This window comes from Gambusia affinis, linkage group LG15, assembly GCF_019740435.1.
Source record: "Gambusia affinis linkage group LG15, SWU_Gaff_1.0, whole genome shotgun sequence".
Classification (NCBI taxonomy): Eukaryota; Metazoa; Chordata; class Actinopteri; order Cyprinodontiformes; family Poeciliidae; genus Gambusia; species Gambusia affinis.
In genome coordinates this window covers 9,779,060-9,797,430 of record NC_057882.1, presented here as the reverse complement: position 1 = coordinate 9,797,430, position 18,371 = coordinate 9,779,060, and the positions used below count along the sequence as shown (strand labels likewise).

Below are 18,371 nucleotides of genomic sequence, written 5' to 3'. Positions count from 1 at the left end.
CATGTATTTTCTTATTCAGAGCAACAGCAAGAAGCTATATAACATAGCATGGCGTATCCACGGTTTGGTATGCACATTTCATGTATTATTCTGTTGTCAACATTGTAAACATCAGTTTTCTGTTCTTTATTCCCCTGCAGCTGTCCAGAGAGAAGTTGAAGGTAAGGAAATACATCCGATAATGAGCGCAAACGGAGAGCGTGGCCTGTTTTATGGTGATGTTCTTATTTGCAAAGGATATCACCTTAGCATGACTGTGTGAGAGAGTGTGTTTGGTTATTATAAGGTTGTTATTTTCAGTTTGGACTGCAGTTCCAACATCCAACAAATTAAGCTGAGCTGAGACATACTATTGCCGGTCACAGGGTCACAAAAAGGGAAAAGCGCCTAATGTGCTCAACGCTCATTGTGTACATAATCAGTGTGCTCAAGGTGACTAAAGGTCTGCAGAGTGCGTGGGTGTCACACAATATGGACAACATTCACAAACTCCATAAAGGAGCAAATGACAGTGCAAAGTTACAATTCAATTATTTATGAATCCTTCTTTTTCCTGCCTCTGCAGGGCATATTTTTCACATCTTAATTACTGTTATAAGGTTTAGTGTGTTTAGTGTGCCATTAAGTGCTGAGGTCAGTAAGAGTGCAGTATTAAACTCAAAATTACTTATCTCAACATGACTTATCACTGAAACCTTAACAATTAACTTGTGTGTAATAAGATTTAGAAAGATGGTTTTCTTTTCATGAAGGGGGAAAAAAAAAAAAAAAGCTTGTGCTACTTCTCCTGACTACATTTTGGTTTGTAATGAGGTGCCCATACCGAGCTGAAATGAAGATTGAGCATGAGTTGGGAGATTTGTTTAGTTGACACTGGAGAGATACATCCATCTCCCCCCAGTAAGGACTCATGGTTCTGGTGAAAGGGCAGCCAACGGACTCAGGAGACCAGTATGAGGTGTGCTGCTCTGGTGCACGTTATAAATCACCGCAACTTACACAAGATGCCAAACCCATACACACACCTGTTTTCTGAAGTCCTACCTCTGGCACACACCTGCCATGTGACAGCAAAATAGACTAAAAAAAATTCATACCTTTTGAATGTTTTCCCATTTTGTCACATTACAAATACAAAGTAAAATATTTTTCTAAAACAGAAAAGAAACTCTGCATGGTTTTCTACAGTGTTTCACAAACTAAAACAAAAAAAAACCTCTGGCCTTGATGTGATTTTATTTAGGGTTACTCTGATAACCCTAACTGGTGCATTGAGTCAACTTGTGTGTAGAGTAGCAAAAATCTTGGGAATGGGCAATATTAAGTAAAAAATAGTCTACAGTATTTTGTTTTATTTGTTACAATAGTGGTTAAAAGAAGCCATTAAAATTCTCTGCAGTCTAGTAAGCAATTATATAACTATGACTGTATGTCACTGCATACAATCATAGCGTCACAAACACAAATGCAGCTCTTAAAGTTCCCTGGTCTTCATGCAGGGACACTGAAACAAAGTTCTTTTTTTTTTTAGATTTTTATGAGAAATTTAAGAAAACCATGTACTGTTTTCTTTCAACTTTACATTTATGCAGTGGTTTGTGTTGGCCTATCAAATTTCATCAATATACACAGAAGCACGTGGTTGTAATTTGACAAAATGTGAAAATGTTGAAGTGATATGGACACTTTAGCAAAACTCATTAGCTCAAAAAGCATGAGGACAGAATGTGTAGAGATAGTAGCCTTGGTGTAGATTCTCTGCTGCTTTGACGACTTAGTCACAGAGATATGTGATTTTTATTTTTATTTTGAAACATTTAATGGGTTTCATCTCAGCACAAATAGCAAAAGCAGGCATTAATCATTACTAATGTGAGCAAAGATGTCAGGACTCTGCTTACAGCTAAATTGCAAGGAATATCAAATGACATGCGCAAAAAAAAGAGCACATCAGAATGTTTATTGGATTAAAGCTTGACACGGAAACAATCCCCCATTGCAGAATGCATGAAAACAACACTGACAAGAGTGGGGGGGGAAAAAAACACATTCACCAGATGCCTCTTTTCTGTCCTTCACACCAGTCTGTGAGAAGGAGCCCGTCTTCTCTGTTGCCCTTGCATCAGCTGAAATAGACCGATCTATGCATTACCTAAATCGCCTACTCCCAACAGAGATGACAAAGATGGTAACCCAAATGCTATATTTGGTCTTTGCTGTGTGTTTTTAAGTGGCACAGGAGTAGTCTTTATTTGTCTGAGGAGCTGCTCTAAGATGGTGAAAACCTTTCGGATTAGCAGGTGAGTCCTCTGAGTTGTCCATCTGCATTATGCGGCACGCGAGCTCGCATTGATCTGTCCCCACAAAGGCCGCGCCGGAGCCTGCTCAGCCGGCGAAACAGTGCAGCAGCCTCTGACGTGCTGCGAGATCTGTGAACAAGAGATAAGGAAAGCCACCACAAGAGGCAAATAGAAAGAGTAATCACTCCAAATATATATATATATATCTTAAGCATACATATATATATTTATATGAAACACATGCTGATAGTGCAATTGTAGTTTGAGGGTGGACAAGACAAGTGTTAAAGTTTGTGAAGGACAAAGGACACGTAGGCTTGCATTTTGGAGCAGCCGTGACTTTGGTCTAATCCGTCATTACTATTAGCCCCTAAACGCTGTACTTTTTGTGGGGGGAAAAAAAGAAAAAATTGGTAAATCCTAATCCGTCTGTGCTGCCTCTTTCTTCTCAGATGTCTGCTAATTAAAGCCACAATAATGATGCCTTTCAACATCTCCAACTGTTTCCACTTTATTTTTTTGTTGAAACATTCGGAGATAATTGTTTTTATGCTATGATAGAACATCTTAAAAGGGTAATGTTGTAATAATAAATTATTTTTCGCTTTACAAAGTCATGCCAAAAAGTATTTTCTCCTCAAGCACATAGTTTTAAAAGTAAAAAAATCTATGTGCTTGCCCATCAAGAAAATCATGATGGGCAGTAGACAGGAGAAAATGTCTCAAGGAATACCCTTTGCTCTTTGCCGTTATTTCACGTTATTGAACAATGGTGAAAAGCTTTCTTGCTCAGTGGAAACAGGGCTTTTTTACCAAACCAGCTAAAGTGCTGAAGTAGAAGTAGAGCCACTTCTTAACTGGTTCCATTTTTCACAGCCAGAGAGCCAGCTTGGTGCTTCGGCATTAATTTAATTGAAACCTCTCTTCCAGTAAATGTTGGATCCTCCCCTCGGTTATATTCAAAATTTCTGCTCAGATCACATTGCATCGAGACAGTTTATGTCTTTCACATTATTTAACTCCTTTTCCATCCAAACATTTATGTTAATATCATCAACTTGATTGATTAATGTGAAAACAACAGTCTGTTTGTGAATACTTTACATACTCATAACCAGCTGTTCTCTAAAGTATATTTACAGGTCTAGAAACCATAATTAGGCAGGGTTCATTCAAATAACCATAATTTTAAAATGCAGAAAATGTTTGATTTAGAAAGGATTTTTGCAGCTACGAAAAGCAATATACCGTAATTTCCGGACTATAAGCCGCGACTTTTGTCTCACGCTCTCGACCCTGCGGCTTATACAACGATGCGGCTTATTTATGAATTTTTTCTAACGGCCAGTAGGGGCGCTGGAGCAGAAAAGGTAAGCGTGAGACAGCTGGAATATATCTGTAGAGGAAGACTAATGTAACATCGTGAGTTGTGCATGAATAAAATTAGCTTGAACAGACCCTCATCATGAAGAATGCAAGAAGAAATGCGATGCAGCTTTTAAGTTAAAAGCAATCGAGCTGGCTGATAAAGAAGGAAACAGACACTGAGGAAAAAGACTTCCATGGTTTTCAGAGCACAGGAGGAAGAGGATGACAGCTCTCCGTGACTTTTAACTGTATGTTATTTAAACCAGCCCTGTTAGTGCTGTTTTGCTATATTGCTGCTGTTCAGAAAGAAAAGCTACGGCATATTATTAAAACTTTAAAAACACTCATGTTTCAATGTAGGCACATGCGGCTCATACACCAGTGCGCTTATGTATGTACAAAATGTGTTTCCTTTAAAAATGTAGGGGGGGCGCGGCTTATAATCAGGTGTGCTTATTCCATTGCTAGCCACATGTTATATATCTAATCAGTGTGAAAAATTCATCTTAAGAAAATTAGATTAGAAGCTAAAGTGTAACTCAGCATGATGCTGTTAATGTTTTGATTATTAGTTTTCATAAACTTTACCTTTAGCTCCTGGCGAAAACAGTTCCTTTCACCCAGTGAAGGTTTTGTGCCAAGATGGTCTTTACAGTGACAAGGTTGGTGCCTCTGGCTGTGGAAAAAAGAACCAGCACTAAGAAAGAACTGGTTCACCAAGTCCTGTTTAGTAATGGAATCGGCTGCTTTGGCTAGAATTGGGACTTGACTATTGTAGCAAAGCAGAGAGGTTTTTGGTTAGGATTTTTTTATTCATATACATTATGCATACAAAGCACATGGATGTGAATTAGAGATGCACCGATTAGAGATTTGTGGATGATTTCCAATTGGAATTGGCATTTTAAACGGTCTTAATTGTAAACACTGTAAGCAACAAACCTTTGCTTGGAGCACTCAAATAAAGTTGAACTATACCTTAATTTTGAGAATTACAAAGTCTACCAGCATTTTTAGCAATTTATGTGAAATTTATTTATTTATTTGTGAAATTTAACAGATTATTTCTGAAAGAAAAGTTCCAGCTCCCCGGGTCTAGCATAATCAAAAGACTAATCATTATAATAAATAAGTCTGTCAAAAGTAAAGGACTATGGAGCTGGAAAAAACACCAGGAAGAAATAATGAATGAATGAGTAAAGGTCTTTTACAGCTTATGCTATTAGTAGGTCTCAGTTGGCTATTAAAAATCAGCTTTTTTCTGTCTTTATATTATAGTAGAATATAAAAATACATGTTCATTGAGTGAAGGCACTAATCTGTTTGTTGTGCTGTTGGAGTTCTATGTGTCTTTTTTTATTTGATAGAATAAAGATTGCCATCCTTTCCCATGTTGATTGTATTCTCAACCTGCAATAGATCATAAAAATAGTTGAATATGAAACTACTGACCGAAATTAAAGAGCAGATAAAAAAAACTGCAAAATGTGTTAATTTGTCTCTAAATCAGCAACAGAATTTCATTTTATCACTTGATCTAGAAATAAGATGAATAGTTTCTTTTATGTTGCTTCTTTTTGCTGCTCACTCATCCCTAAAATGAGAAAAATCTTCCATCTGTTACAGCTTCCACACTGAAGAGTCTTGTGCTTTTTGCAACCTTGTAGCACTAAGGTTTAGTGCATTTGTTTATTCCTGTATTATTATTATTATTATTATTGTATTTCAAAGCAGTTGGTCATATTGGAAATCATTCTGTTCCAGTTACCATCAGATTTCTCGGTGCATCTCTAATGTTCATTCACAGAATGTGAATATGAACAAACCAAACCAATTATTTCCTGAAGCTTCCTCAGAACAAAAATCATCCAATTTACATCTTCCTAGTTCAATTAGAAATTAGCAATGGTTATTTTACATTGTCTGACAATAAAAACAAATGATTTGACGTATATAAAGGCCAAGTCAGAAGGAGAAGCAAAGTAGTTTTGTTCAGCGGTTTAGTTTGCTTCTTATTTAAAAATAGAAAGCTGGTAGATTATGGGTAGGACGGGCAGCTTATTTCCACAGTCTTCCTCCTCTACTGGGACTCTACAGGTCTGAGCCAGTTATCTCTGCATTTCCACTCACTGAGATTTGGGTGGAAGGCGCAGCAAAGTAGGAAGCACACATTCAATAGTTGGCCGCCTCTATGAAAGGGCAGGAACGACACCTCTCCTAATCCACACGAGTGTTTTGAAATATCGTCAGAGACTTAATTCACTGACTGGTGTGTTTGCGAGTCAACCACCTTGACCTGTTTTTTTTCTGCCAGCGTTTCAGAAAGATGTGGATTTTCATTGCCCGGTGCACTACAGAAACTGGTGGTGTGAGGAGGCTAAATGTTTTGGTCAAAAACCTTTCTTCAGCTTTGTAGCAGAAAAGCTGGAGGAGGAGACCAACTGGATTTTAATCCAGTCGCATTTAGAGAGAGAGTGAAAGAGAAAGCTTTTGTACTGTACATACACAAGCTAGTAGTGGTAAAGAAAAAGTGAATTACTCGTAGGTTTGTCAAAAGCAAGTACAATATGCAATAATAAGCCATCCAAGCAGCAATAAAATACATAGCAATACAATTTAGCTTGACTCCTTGTGTTTCCATCGTTGAACATCAGAGTCTGAAACCCTTCTGTCACACCTTCTTTATTCTGTCATGTATTCAGATATTGTTTGTTTTCTGGAAGATGATTGTACATATTAGAGATCTGCAACCGACTAAACACCAACTTTTTTTCCTCTCTCCCTTTCTGGTGACTGGGTTGATGCATAGATTGGCCTGTCATGTAGATTGCACAGCCGCAGTGTGGGTGCACACAGCAGCTCTTTGTCTGCTATGCAGACCGGGCTTTGGCTGAAACCTGTGAGTGAGCAGAGGCTCAGTCACTGGCTTTGCGATGGCACACTCTATCAAAAGCCTACGTGTTGGCAAGCAAGGACCCTCCCAGGGGTAATTATGTTCATTCCACACTCAGAGCTGCAGCATTAATAGCCTTGTTCAGCTGTACATGTGAGTAGATTTCTACAACCTGGCCCTTCTGAAAGTTTTAACTAATGACTAAAATGGGACAGTAGTGGTAATGTAAGTATTAATGAGTAATATAAATGACTTACTGTGCAGAGCTGTTTGTGTTTATTGGCACAGTGGCCTCATGTGCACAAGTGTAGCAGAAGGAGCAGATGACGTACGCCGTGCAATTTTCAGCTGACCTATTGAGATGTTTCTGTGTCTCACGTGTGTATGTGCTTTACAAAAGAGGTAAGGATACAGAACAGAGGTGTACAGGAATGTAATTTTCACTGTTTTGCTCTACATAGTCTACATCTTGCAAACCCCCAAGGATTTTATCCATTGTCACCTGCAGTAAGGTGCCTCGTTACTTTGCATTTACTTTCTGTTGGGATGAACCGTATCACTCCTTCCCCTTTACAGAGCTGTGCTAAATCAAAATTTAGATATACAGAGCCTTGTAAAAATATTCACATCCTTGAATTTTTGCGCATTTTTGTCGGCTTACAACAACCAACTGTAATGCATTTCATTGAGCTTTTATTTGGCAGCTCGACACACAAGATCATGTAATTTTGAAATAGAAGGAAGATGAAGGTTTCATTTTTGGAACAAATCAAAATGGTGTGGGTTGCATTTTGAATCCATCTGTTCAGTGAAGGCTTCGGAGGTTTTTAAGTGGACAACAGTGAGCAAGCGTCATCATGAAGTAGAAAGCACAACCGATCAGGGATGAAATTAAAGAGAAGTTTAAAGCAAAGTTAAGTTATGAAACTATCTTAGGAGCTCTGGTTAGAACTACTAGAACAAACCTTTAGCAGGGTTGGACATAGTGGTGGCAACATTATGCTGTGGGAATACGTTACTATAGGAATGACAGGACAGCTGGTAAGAGCTGATGAAAAGATGGATAGAATCAAATTCAAAGCAAGATAATGTTTTCAACATTTCCTCGTGCTTAAGCATATAATAAGGGCTACATTGGGAAGGCTCAGATTTAAGCAAAACTGGTTGATGGAGTCCAATCTAAATTCAGACCTAAATCCAACTGGGACTCTGTGGCAAGACTTGAAAATTGATGTTTACATGAACCGCAGTGAACATGGAGAAATCAATACAACTGCACACCACACCGTTTAGGTTTTTAAATGCACCATTGTGTTTCACTCTTGTGTTGAACTGTCATCTAAAATCTTCAAAAATGACACAAATGAATATTTATTTAATACGCCAGAAGGTAAAAAAAACGTTGAAGGGATATGAATATATTTGCAAAGAACTTCAAAAATCAACTGTGCATCTGCAAAACATAATAAAAATCAGTGAATGAGCCTTACCAAGTGCGGTTTATTTATACGAGGTGTTTTCAACACACGGCAGCCTCTATGTACAGTAACACATCCCAAACGTCTGCATCTACTAAACATACAATATGTGTTCCATTAGAAAAAAGCATCTGTGTGAGCAACTACCTGTGAGGGTTGCGCCGGTCAAGATGTTTTTTTCTCTCCTTGCCTCCCCTCTCCTCCCTTGAGATGTTTGTCTGTTTGAGTTTAATTTTCCCCTTATATTTTAGTTTGAACTTTGACATCCGTACCTACCCCCAAGGATGTCTGTCACAAACTGCAGTCCAACATTGTGACAATGCTTTTGTTCTCCCGAACCTCTTTATGAACTTCCTGTTTTCGTATCCTTTTTTCTGTTCTTTCCCTCAAGGTCTGGCGCACCTGATGTTAAACCGCCAAGGTATGGGGTCTATTGTTTTGCTTTTCCCTCCCAGCCACCTGAACACCCAGAGATCATTCGGTTTACTGTGCTGCACTAATATTTCCTCTCCTCTTTTTATTTTTTACATATACTTGCCTGTTCATTTTATGCTTCCTCTCATGTTATTCTCACTACTCACTCAATATTTGTCCGTCAAACCCTTGTCCTGACCACTGACTGATCTACTGGAACATCTTCATCTCTGCAGTTTTACGCCAAGGTAATGCTTCTAATGCTAATAGAACTTATTCGGTTTGGTTTAATGGTGTTTTCAGATGATTCAGTGATGAAGAGCAAAGGTTTCCCATCCCAAAAGTACCGTTAGCACTTTCAAAACAATCAAGACAGATAATTGTATTCTGATAGGAATAAATTCTTGCATTAGGTTTTTGCTATTTTTCATTCTCAGGGTTTAATTTCAAAACTACCCAGATTTCTCACTGAGTTGCTTATGATCATTGATCAGCAGGGGATTTCAAAGCACAAATGGAAGCGAAATCTTTACCTTGGGGAGTTTCACTAATAAAGAGCTAGCAGCCCAGTCATACACACTTGGCAATGCTGTTATTTATCATTTTTCACACTCTGTAGAACGCTTAAATTAAAATAAAGCCACAGCAGTGAGAGTAAAATCTTGGAAGGCAAACATGCATCTGCTGCTAAACTGGGAAAAAAAAATTACCTAAATTAATTCTGAGATGCATACGTTTACCGTGCTAAGAAAAAGCATTAGCTCCCTTACAGTTTTCTTCTGCTTTTGCCTTTGTGTCAATTTAAAATGTTTCAGATCGTGAACTTTTTTTGTATATCAAAGATGACCTCGCTCAAGTAACAAAATAAACCCATAACCACATTGAATGCACCGCAGGCCTCACTTGCATCAATTATGTAAGGTCAGTATTGATGATTCAACAATATGAAAGAGACTTTTCAAAACGGCATCCAAGGGAGAGTTCTGAGATGAAAATCACTGCTGGGAAGAAAAAAAACATAATGTCTTGTCTTAGATTTTCCAAAGAAATCGTCTTTATGTTTCCCAAGATTTTTGGGAAAATATTCAGTGGAGTGACGAGACAAAAGTGGAAACTTTTTGGGAGGTGTGTGACCTGTTAGGCATAAAGTACATCACAGCTGCAATCAAACTGCAGGTGTGAATGTCTGGAACTACCTTGCTACTTCAGGACAACTTGCTTTATTTGATGAAACCACAAATTCTGATCAGTTTGTGACATTAATCTGAAGCCCATTTGGGTTAAGCAGGAGAATAACAATACTAAGCGCATCAGTAGGTCTAGCATTGCCTGGTGCACAAAATAAAATAAATAAATGGAGATTTTGGAGGCACTTACTCAGTCTGGTCCATAAATTTAATTAAGATGAGGTTGCATACTCTTAAGCAGACTTTTCATGTTCAAAAAACCACCAATGGGGTTGAATTAAAACAATTCTGGAACTAAAAGTGGACCACATTTTCTCCATAGCAATTTAAAAGACTTATTGCCAGTTATAGGAAATGCTTAATAGTTATTGCCTCCAAGGCTGGACAACCACTTAATGGAGCTAGATGGCTTTCACTTTTTCCCAAAAGGGCATCTGAAGGTTTAGTTCACTTCATCTCCTTTTTTAAATTTAAATCACAATTTGAAAAAAATGGATTTTTGTCATTTTTTGTTTATTTTAGATTTTCTCACCAAAATTTCTCCACAGCAATGTAAAAGAATCATCACCGATTGTAGGAAACACTTGATGACAATCCTCAGTCGGCATGTTTAATGGACAAATACTTTTTCACACAGAAACAAGTTGGTTTGGATAGCTTACACCCCAAATAAATGAAATCCTCCTTCGAGAACTGCAGTTTCTGTGAAGGTTATCTTTGTCTAATGTTAAATTTAGCTTCATGGTCTGAAATATGTAATAGTGCCACAAAACTCAAAATCTGTAGAAGAAATCTGTAAGGAGATAATTCTTTTTTAAAGCACTGTCTGTACATATAAATTCAAACACATATAGATATTTAGTTTTGAAGCATGTGCTGTGCCTTCAGGTTTTCCTCGTGTCTCCTTGGGAGTCTGTATTGCCTTGAAACCTACTTGAGACGTGGCTTTGATGACCCATTCTGGCCAAGTCCTTGAGATAATGAGTTACCTAAACAGAAAAAAAACACTGCTGTTGGGTTATCATTACACTTCCTGTGTTCTTTGCTTTTTCTTTTCTTTTTTTTTTTAACTCAATTTCCTCAGAGACGTAAAACTGAATAATCTGCAGCTGTGAACTGAAATTGCTTTGTCTGTCATCTTGTGTTATTTTCACATCCTCTGAAAAAAGAGGGTGTGGCGGCACTCTCAATGTTCTCATGCACATGTTTTGTGCTGAGCTGATTATGATATCAAGGCTATTCTGATTAAATTACTTAATCGAATTAGACCGGTTTATCTGCACCTACAAATTATGCAGCTAGAGGCCAAGCATGGGTCTGATATTTTAGATTAAAGTCTGCTTTTATTGTTTTCTAATTGTGGAGCTCATTTCTGCATGTTTAAGGGCAGTTAAGCTGCCTGAACGCTGTGACTGAACACACTGAATGCTTCCACATCCTCTGCTTTCTCAGAAGAACTGCTCTATAGCTGATTCAGGACATTGTACAGTAAGTGTGTCCCAAAGCCACACACAATGTGAGTTATCATGAACTGAAGAATGGGATATGTAATTGCTTAATTTCATGCATTAATGTAAAAGAGAAATTCATTTTAGAAGGAAGATTTACAGAATTGTATCTGCGAGTGATAACCATAACGCAGCCCACAGTTATTAAAATGATATCATAGCATGTACATGAGACATCAAATTTTTATTCAAATGGTAAATGTTTGAAGGACCATTAGTTATTAGCAATTACCCAGCTTTAGCCTTAGGGGCTGTTCGAGATAGAGTTCTGATATGATGTGATAGATTCATGCAGACCTCAGGAGGTTGAATATTGGCTGGTGTGCACAGAAATCCTTGATGTAACGCAAATTGTAAAATCATTCAGGCCCCCATGGACTGTGCTGGTAAGCTACACTTTTTTTAATCTCTCCTTATCTGCTGTAGCCCATTGTTGAGATGATTGTCCGACTGTATGTGAACACTGCTTTTATTCATGCTTAAGAATTAGATTACGGCCTGCTCCATTGACAGTAACTTTGCTTTAAGGTTGATATTAATGAACAGATGTGTTCATTATTGTGGTCAAACATGCAGAAGAAATAAGTGTAGAAAAAAACACCACAGTTACTTGGTTACGAACTCCCTAAGCCAATTCTTTGTTGAAGGACTTGCTGTTTCAGTTTCAGTATTCTCTTTTCTTTCGTAGGAATTTCTAAACGTCACAGATTCTCACCAGTAGAGTGATTAGTATCTGATCGGCCTCTAATATGAAAATTCTACAAATCCTCCAGATCTTGACAACATCTCTTGAGGAGACCCCACAATTTTCCTGTCAGATTTAGTTGTGAACATTTTAAAGTATTCTTTTTGTTTATTCAGGGTTTATTCTTGGACTTTCTGCAACACAGAGAAGTTAAATGGGGGATATTATGCAAAATTGACTTTTATGAGCTTTACACCCATGTTATAAGGTCATTGTTTCATCAAAAACATACATACAGTGTTGCTTTAACTCATTCATGTATGTTTAAAAAAAATCATGGTGGCCATTTGAGGAGCCTAAGTGCCTTCCTATACCATTCGCCACCTTTTTACCCAAAGCTACACCTTGAAGCTGCAGTTGCCAGCTAAGCTTCCACCCCACAGAGCATCGCTCCTCCAGACTAGCAGCAGCAAATAGCAAACATCTAGTGGATAGATAATCTGCTGAGCTCATCATGCAAACTATAATGCTCCTAAGAACGGTGAGCAGCGTGGAGAGGCCTTGTGATGATGTGCTGAATAGGTAGTGTCAGAAAGTGAAGGAAGTTCTAGACAGACGCCAATTCAAGGCATCAGATATAACAATGATGCAAAGTCAATTCTTTGAAGGTGTTTTTGATGCATAAAGCACTTTTTTATAACAACTGATGGCAAGATAGTTATTTGATTGTGGAATAAAATGCCATTAGGCGTGGAAAATACACAATGCCTCTCATTTAAGAACCTTTTAATTTTTTTCTGCAGACACCTGAAGGTTTTGGGGTCTAAATTAATCATTGAAATGATTCACAATTTCAAACACTTTTACAAAAACGTAATATTTCACATTGGGTATGTTGTTTCTTTGGAGATACCAAATGTACTTTATGGAATTGTGGTCCAGGGGTTTAAGGCCTGAGTGTTTTGTTTTGAAGGAAGTGATTCTATGTTTCAAATGTCCATCTTATTCCAGACATATCAAATTTAACAGGGACTGTTGTCATATGTATAATATAACCAGTACATGACCTAGATTTTTACAGCTTCTTCCATTATGTTATTGGCCTCTTAAGCTTTCCCGACGCTTACATCTCGTCGTTTTCTTATTTTTGAAAAACATCCAGTTTTTGTTGTCTTTTCTGCTGTATTTCTTTACTCTTTGCTGCACCGTGGTGTATAAAATGTTATAAAATGTTCCTTATCTTCTCCTCACACACCCTTAAACATTAAGATAATTTTAAACTTTTGACTCCGTATGCAAACTGCAACCTTAGCTAAAAGATGTAAAGGTCATGAAAATCCATCTAGGACAGCTGATCTTTATTTCTGCTTAATCAAATTTACTTTAGTTGATGTGAGGCATGAACCCAAGAGCAATGAATGCTAAAACTGAACCAAAAGCTACTTCAGTTAATTCAAGGATAGGACAGGATATATGTTGTGTTAAAACGTGAGTTAGCTGTACCTGGCCCGCAACATCAATTGTTTTAATGTAATATTTCAACAAAGGCAGCTAAAAGTAAAGTATACAGCGCCTCTTTTCCTGTTTATTTATTTATTAGCAAAGAAATCAGATATCTTTAGATGTAAAATGACTTTGAATGAGACACTTTTTTAAATCCAAGGGCATAAACTGTTAATGAATTGGTACAATTATTAGTTCACAGGCAGTTTGATATGCTAGACAATGCTACAATGCTGTTTCCTTTGGGAAATTAGGATAGCTACATGCTAGACAAAGACAAATAACATAACAGTCATCTTTATGCTGCTTCCAAATAAGAGATATATATGTATTGTAACACATTGTTGCATATTTTTCCCACTTTTCAATGCGATATGATCCCTCTAATTGCTTTTATTGTGTTAAACAAAGTGTGAAACCAATAATATTTGAGGCCTCTCTTTTTGGAAGTAGCTCAATAAATCATAATTTTTTTTGGGCACACACATACTTGCAGCGATGGCTTTCAGGGAGTGCCGAGGTGGTTGAAGATCACTGAGAAGGCAAATTGCTGACACAAAAAAGAGCAAGACATGACATCCAGTGGAGAAGTAGGAGAGATTCCTGGAGACTGTTGGTGTTTCCATTATATTCTGCTGAGCTTTCATTTTCTATCGAAGGGTTCTTCTATTTGCATCTTGGTTCAGCACAATGGTCTCATGCTTAATTCCAAGAGAGTTTGAAAGCAAAGCCTCCCCCACCTTATTGCCTCCAGTCAGCAGCAACGTACAAAAAAAAAAAAATCTGCTTGGAAAGCATCTTTTGCAATAATGACTATGGCCATCCTCTTAGAAAGCGTTTTGACAGAGTTAGCGCCAAAGTATGTGTGATGTTGTGACTAAAAGAAAAACACTGTAATAAATATTTCTCATGCTGGGAAATTGTTGTTGTTTCTGCAGATATTAGTCCACTTTCTAGATAGGCTCCCCATGTAATTACTCATAATCCCCTACAGAAGACCTTTAAGATGGTGTCATAGTCATTTACAGAGGACATTTTCATGGCAGGAAGTTATAATGAAAAAAAAAGATTGCACTAGTTTCGGTTTCATTTCTTAAAAATTTTACTTTTTTTTTTTTTAGCTTAAATTGTGTAGTGTCTACTTCTGGGTTGTTGTTTTTGGTAAGAATGCACTTATCAGTAGGGAGGCTAACTGATAATTTATCAATTTGTTGTGTGCACAGTGTTTGAGCACCTACATAGCCTGAACAATAAAAAGTAATGGGGCCCAGTCAACCCACAGCCTTAAATTGGCCCTGGAGCATCGGCGCTGACATTTACAGTACAAACAAGCACAGGCTTTACGGACGGCTTATCCGTCCTGCTTGAAATAGCTTGCTCAGTCGCAAACACTGCAACTATCTAAGGACAAAGCTTGAAACAGCCTACACATTTTAAATGGGGGTATTTTATTGGTTAACAACTCCTATTCCATGTTAATGTCAAACAACAGGTGAATGGCAGAAATTATAGCGTTGGTACTGTACTGGAGACGTTTGTCATAGTCAAGAGTGGTTGTCTCAGCATACTGTATTTATGTGGTCGTCTGTCAGTCTAGCATTTGTCTGTCTGTTTATCTAGCTGTCTAACTTTTTTATTATATATTTGTCATGTGTTTTAGTGTTATCTACCACATATATTTGAGTGGGTTTCAAATAGAAATTCAAACTGCTAGAACAGTCAAACCAGCAAAAACATCGTTAGTCATCCTCTATATGATGTCCTCTGTAGTGTTGGGAAAACATTTCACTGTGCATCTATATCACCCAGTGACAAGTCTTGGAAAGTAGGTGTAAGACAAATATTTGACCAATATTTGACATTGTCTTGCAAGAGTATTCACATGCCTTGGGTTTATCCCAAAGTGTATCACAAGTTTAAACTTTGCCATATTGCATTGTTTTTTTAGACCAACATAAAATAGAGCGTAATGTGAAGGATGAATGGCCTCAAACTGGGATTTTTCAGAAATACTTTGTATTTAGCTCCATCCATCTTCTCACTAACTCTGACAAGCATCCTTGTCCTTCCTTTCAGATTTGTATTTGTAAAATAAGTTGAAAATAATATAACACTTTTGTTTCACTTCACAATTATGCTCTTCCTTGTTTTTGTCTGTCACATAAAATCCCATTAAAATAAACAGCTGTTTGTGTTTATAACGTGACAAAATGTGAAACCCTTTTAGGGGATGTATATACTCTTGCAAGGCACAGTAAATGTTAATGTTGAAGAAATAGCAATACTGTATAATGCTGAATGTATTTTTCAAAAGGGTGAAAAAAGGTCATGCTTAGATAGCTTGATCTACATTGTGTTATACTCTTTACTTGTTATTTGTTTCTATTTAGTTTAAATGCATGTAGACAGTTTGTCTAAATAGCTCTGTCATGCAATATTGTCTTTTCTACTCATTTTAGTCCTTACTTTTACCCGCCGAACATATTTTACTCAGCCATGCCTCAGAAGTAAATGCATTCATTTTGCAGAGTCACAGTTTTATCTAATTATACGGACATTTTCCCAAGATGTTTCTTTTCCCCTCTCAGGGCGCCAAGAGTCGGTGGCCACCTTTAAAGGCAACGAGTTCTTCAGCTACAACCTGTCCACGACTCCCATTCAGAGCAGTTTGGATGAGATCACGCTGTCCTTCCGGACCCTGCAAAGGAACGGCCTGCTGCTCCACACCGGGAAGTCAGCCGATTATGTTAACCTGTCGCTGAGGAACGGAGCGGTGTGGCTGGTCATCAACCTGGGCTCGGGGGCCTTTGAAGCGCTGGTGGAGCCTGCCAGTGGAAAGTTCAATGACAATGTTTGGCATGATGTGCGAGTGACACGCAACCTTCGCCAGGTGTGTATGCAACTGTTACCTCAGCATTCAGTGCTTGGAATCAGGACTTGAATTTAAGGCACCGAAGCCTCAAATTCAAGTCTTGAGCATTAGCCCAAGACTTTACTTTGGCTGATGCTCTAAAGATTCTGGAGTTTACTAAAAAAAAAAAAAAAATGTATTAATCACCTGCAGGCTATAATGTAAATAGGCAAGTTAGCTCCAGAGTTTGACAGAGATGTGCATATTCTCCTGTGAAAGGGAAAGTTCTGATTTATCTGGCATGGTGGTGGTGCAGGGCATAGAGCGCTGAACCCACGTCCTCAGTCCTTGACGAGACCGTCACAGGTTTGAGTCCTGCCTCTTGAACCTTTTCCAGATGTCTTCCCTCTTTGTCTCAACCCTCTTTTCTCTCAATCTAATGTCTCTCACAATGAGCTCTTTAATTATTTTCAGGTAATGTCAGAACAAAACAAACTTAACCTCCCTGAAATGTCATATGACATTGCAGATAAAAACAAAACTTACCAAAAACTTTTCAGTTAAATTTTTTTACCTTTTTACTTTACTTTAGTACACCTGACTTTTGTTTCATAATTTCTCCAATGCCTAGGAACATGAGGGAATGAGGGAAGCATTGCACCAATTAAGTTTCTAGCGGTTTCTTTAGATGCTGAGCGAAATGTGAAAAAATAAAGAGAATTGTTGATCGTCACGTGTTAAAGGACAAAGCAGTTTCACAACCCTGAACAGTCCCACTGTTAGAGGACAATAACTGCACTTTTTGTATTACTACAACAATAATTTCAGTCATTAATTAAATTAAATTCAGTCAGACTCGACTTGGACATGAGTTGAAAGAGTGGAGGCCTGACATTGGTTGAGATGAAATACTTGGCATTTGACTTGGAATTGAGATGAAATTGTTGAGGACTTGGTTGGACTTTTCCCTTAAGGGTTTGATACTTTGACCCGAGACGTGAGACTGAAGACTTGACATGAGCTTAAAATGGAAGGTTTATAACGTGAAAGACCTGATATTTAACTTTGATTTGGAAACAATTTGAGACTGGATTTAGACTTGGGGATAAACACACAAAAAAACCCATCTGAGGCTTTAATTGGACTTAAAACAAAAGAGTTAAGCAGATTTTCACCTCTGAAACTTAATGGTACACATTCATTTTGCTCCCCATTTCACTTTGTGACTAGTAGGTGGGGTGTATTTTGATCATTATTTTATCATTTAAAATGAAACATATTATATTGTCTTTTCATACAACACTTTCAATTATTTATTTTATTTTAATTTTTTTTACCTCAAAGTCAATACAAACAAGCATTATAAAAAGACCATCTGTCCATTCTAGGGCTTAAGCAAATGACTGACCTATAATGATAAGAATGCACTGCAGACTGCAGTAGTAATAATTTTCCAGGAGTCTGCTCGTTTTGCCACGTCTATCGTCACTCAGATTGCCATATTTTTGTGTGCTTCAGTTTCACAAAGCGCTCTGAATTTGTTTTGGTATCTGCAGACTCTGATGCAACACTGCAGCAGGATAAGTAAGTTATACAAAAACGAGATGGGCTTATTTAATGAACATAGCAACTTTATGTGTCCAGCATTGTTTTCCTGTATTGTTCTGCAGCCGAGTGTTACTTAGCTTTAAATCTTCTATATTGGAAATAATCTGGACAATGTGCTGATCTCCCAAACTTATCTAATACTTTCACTGTTACCTTTAGTGCAATTGTTCTCATTTCACTGTGACTTACATGTTTGTTTTTTTCAAACCCACCAAATTTAAATTATTATAATGTAATTCACACTACTTGCTTGCAGTGAGAACTGTGCAAATAATTAGCCTTTTTTTTCATTATGATACATTTCTATGCAAAACAGTAAATGGTAATAAAGGAACAAACATTTAAATACAATGTCATTACTTTTTTCAATCATTTTATCTAATAGCAGCAATAATATGTTAATAATCTTTATTATCATTATCTATTTTATATTCATGTTTTCTATAACTTGGATTATCTCCAACCTAAAACAGGGACTAATGCCTGTGCCCACAGATTCATCAATCTGAGTTTGGGCTTTGTTTATATTCAGGTTTTTCTACCAATTAATTTTATCAGACAAAACACTTTTAGACA

At 37.5% G+C, this 18,371-nt stretch overlaps 1 protein-coding gene across 4 annotated transcripts in view; it reads left to right on the top strand.

Moving 5' to 3' along the window:
* nrxn2a (neurexin 2a) overlaps positions 1-18,371 on the top strand; it is a 162,975-nt gene that overhangs the window by 38,559 nt on the left and 106,045 nt on the right. For 3 of the 4 annotated variants that reach the window (XM_044139847.1, XM_044139848.1, XM_044139849.1), the window contains exons 3-6: positions 141-161; positions 8,431-8,460; positions 8,690-8,701; positions 15,925-16,226. In XM_044139847.1, coding sequence (XP_043995782.1) covers positions 141-161; positions 8,431-8,460; positions 8,690-8,701; positions 15,925-16,226 — 365 coding nt within the window. The remainder of the gene's footprint in view (positions 1-140; positions 162-8,430; positions 8,461-8,689; positions 8,702-15,924; positions 16,227-18,371) is intronic. The other variant, XM_044139850.1, reaches the window with a different exon arrangement.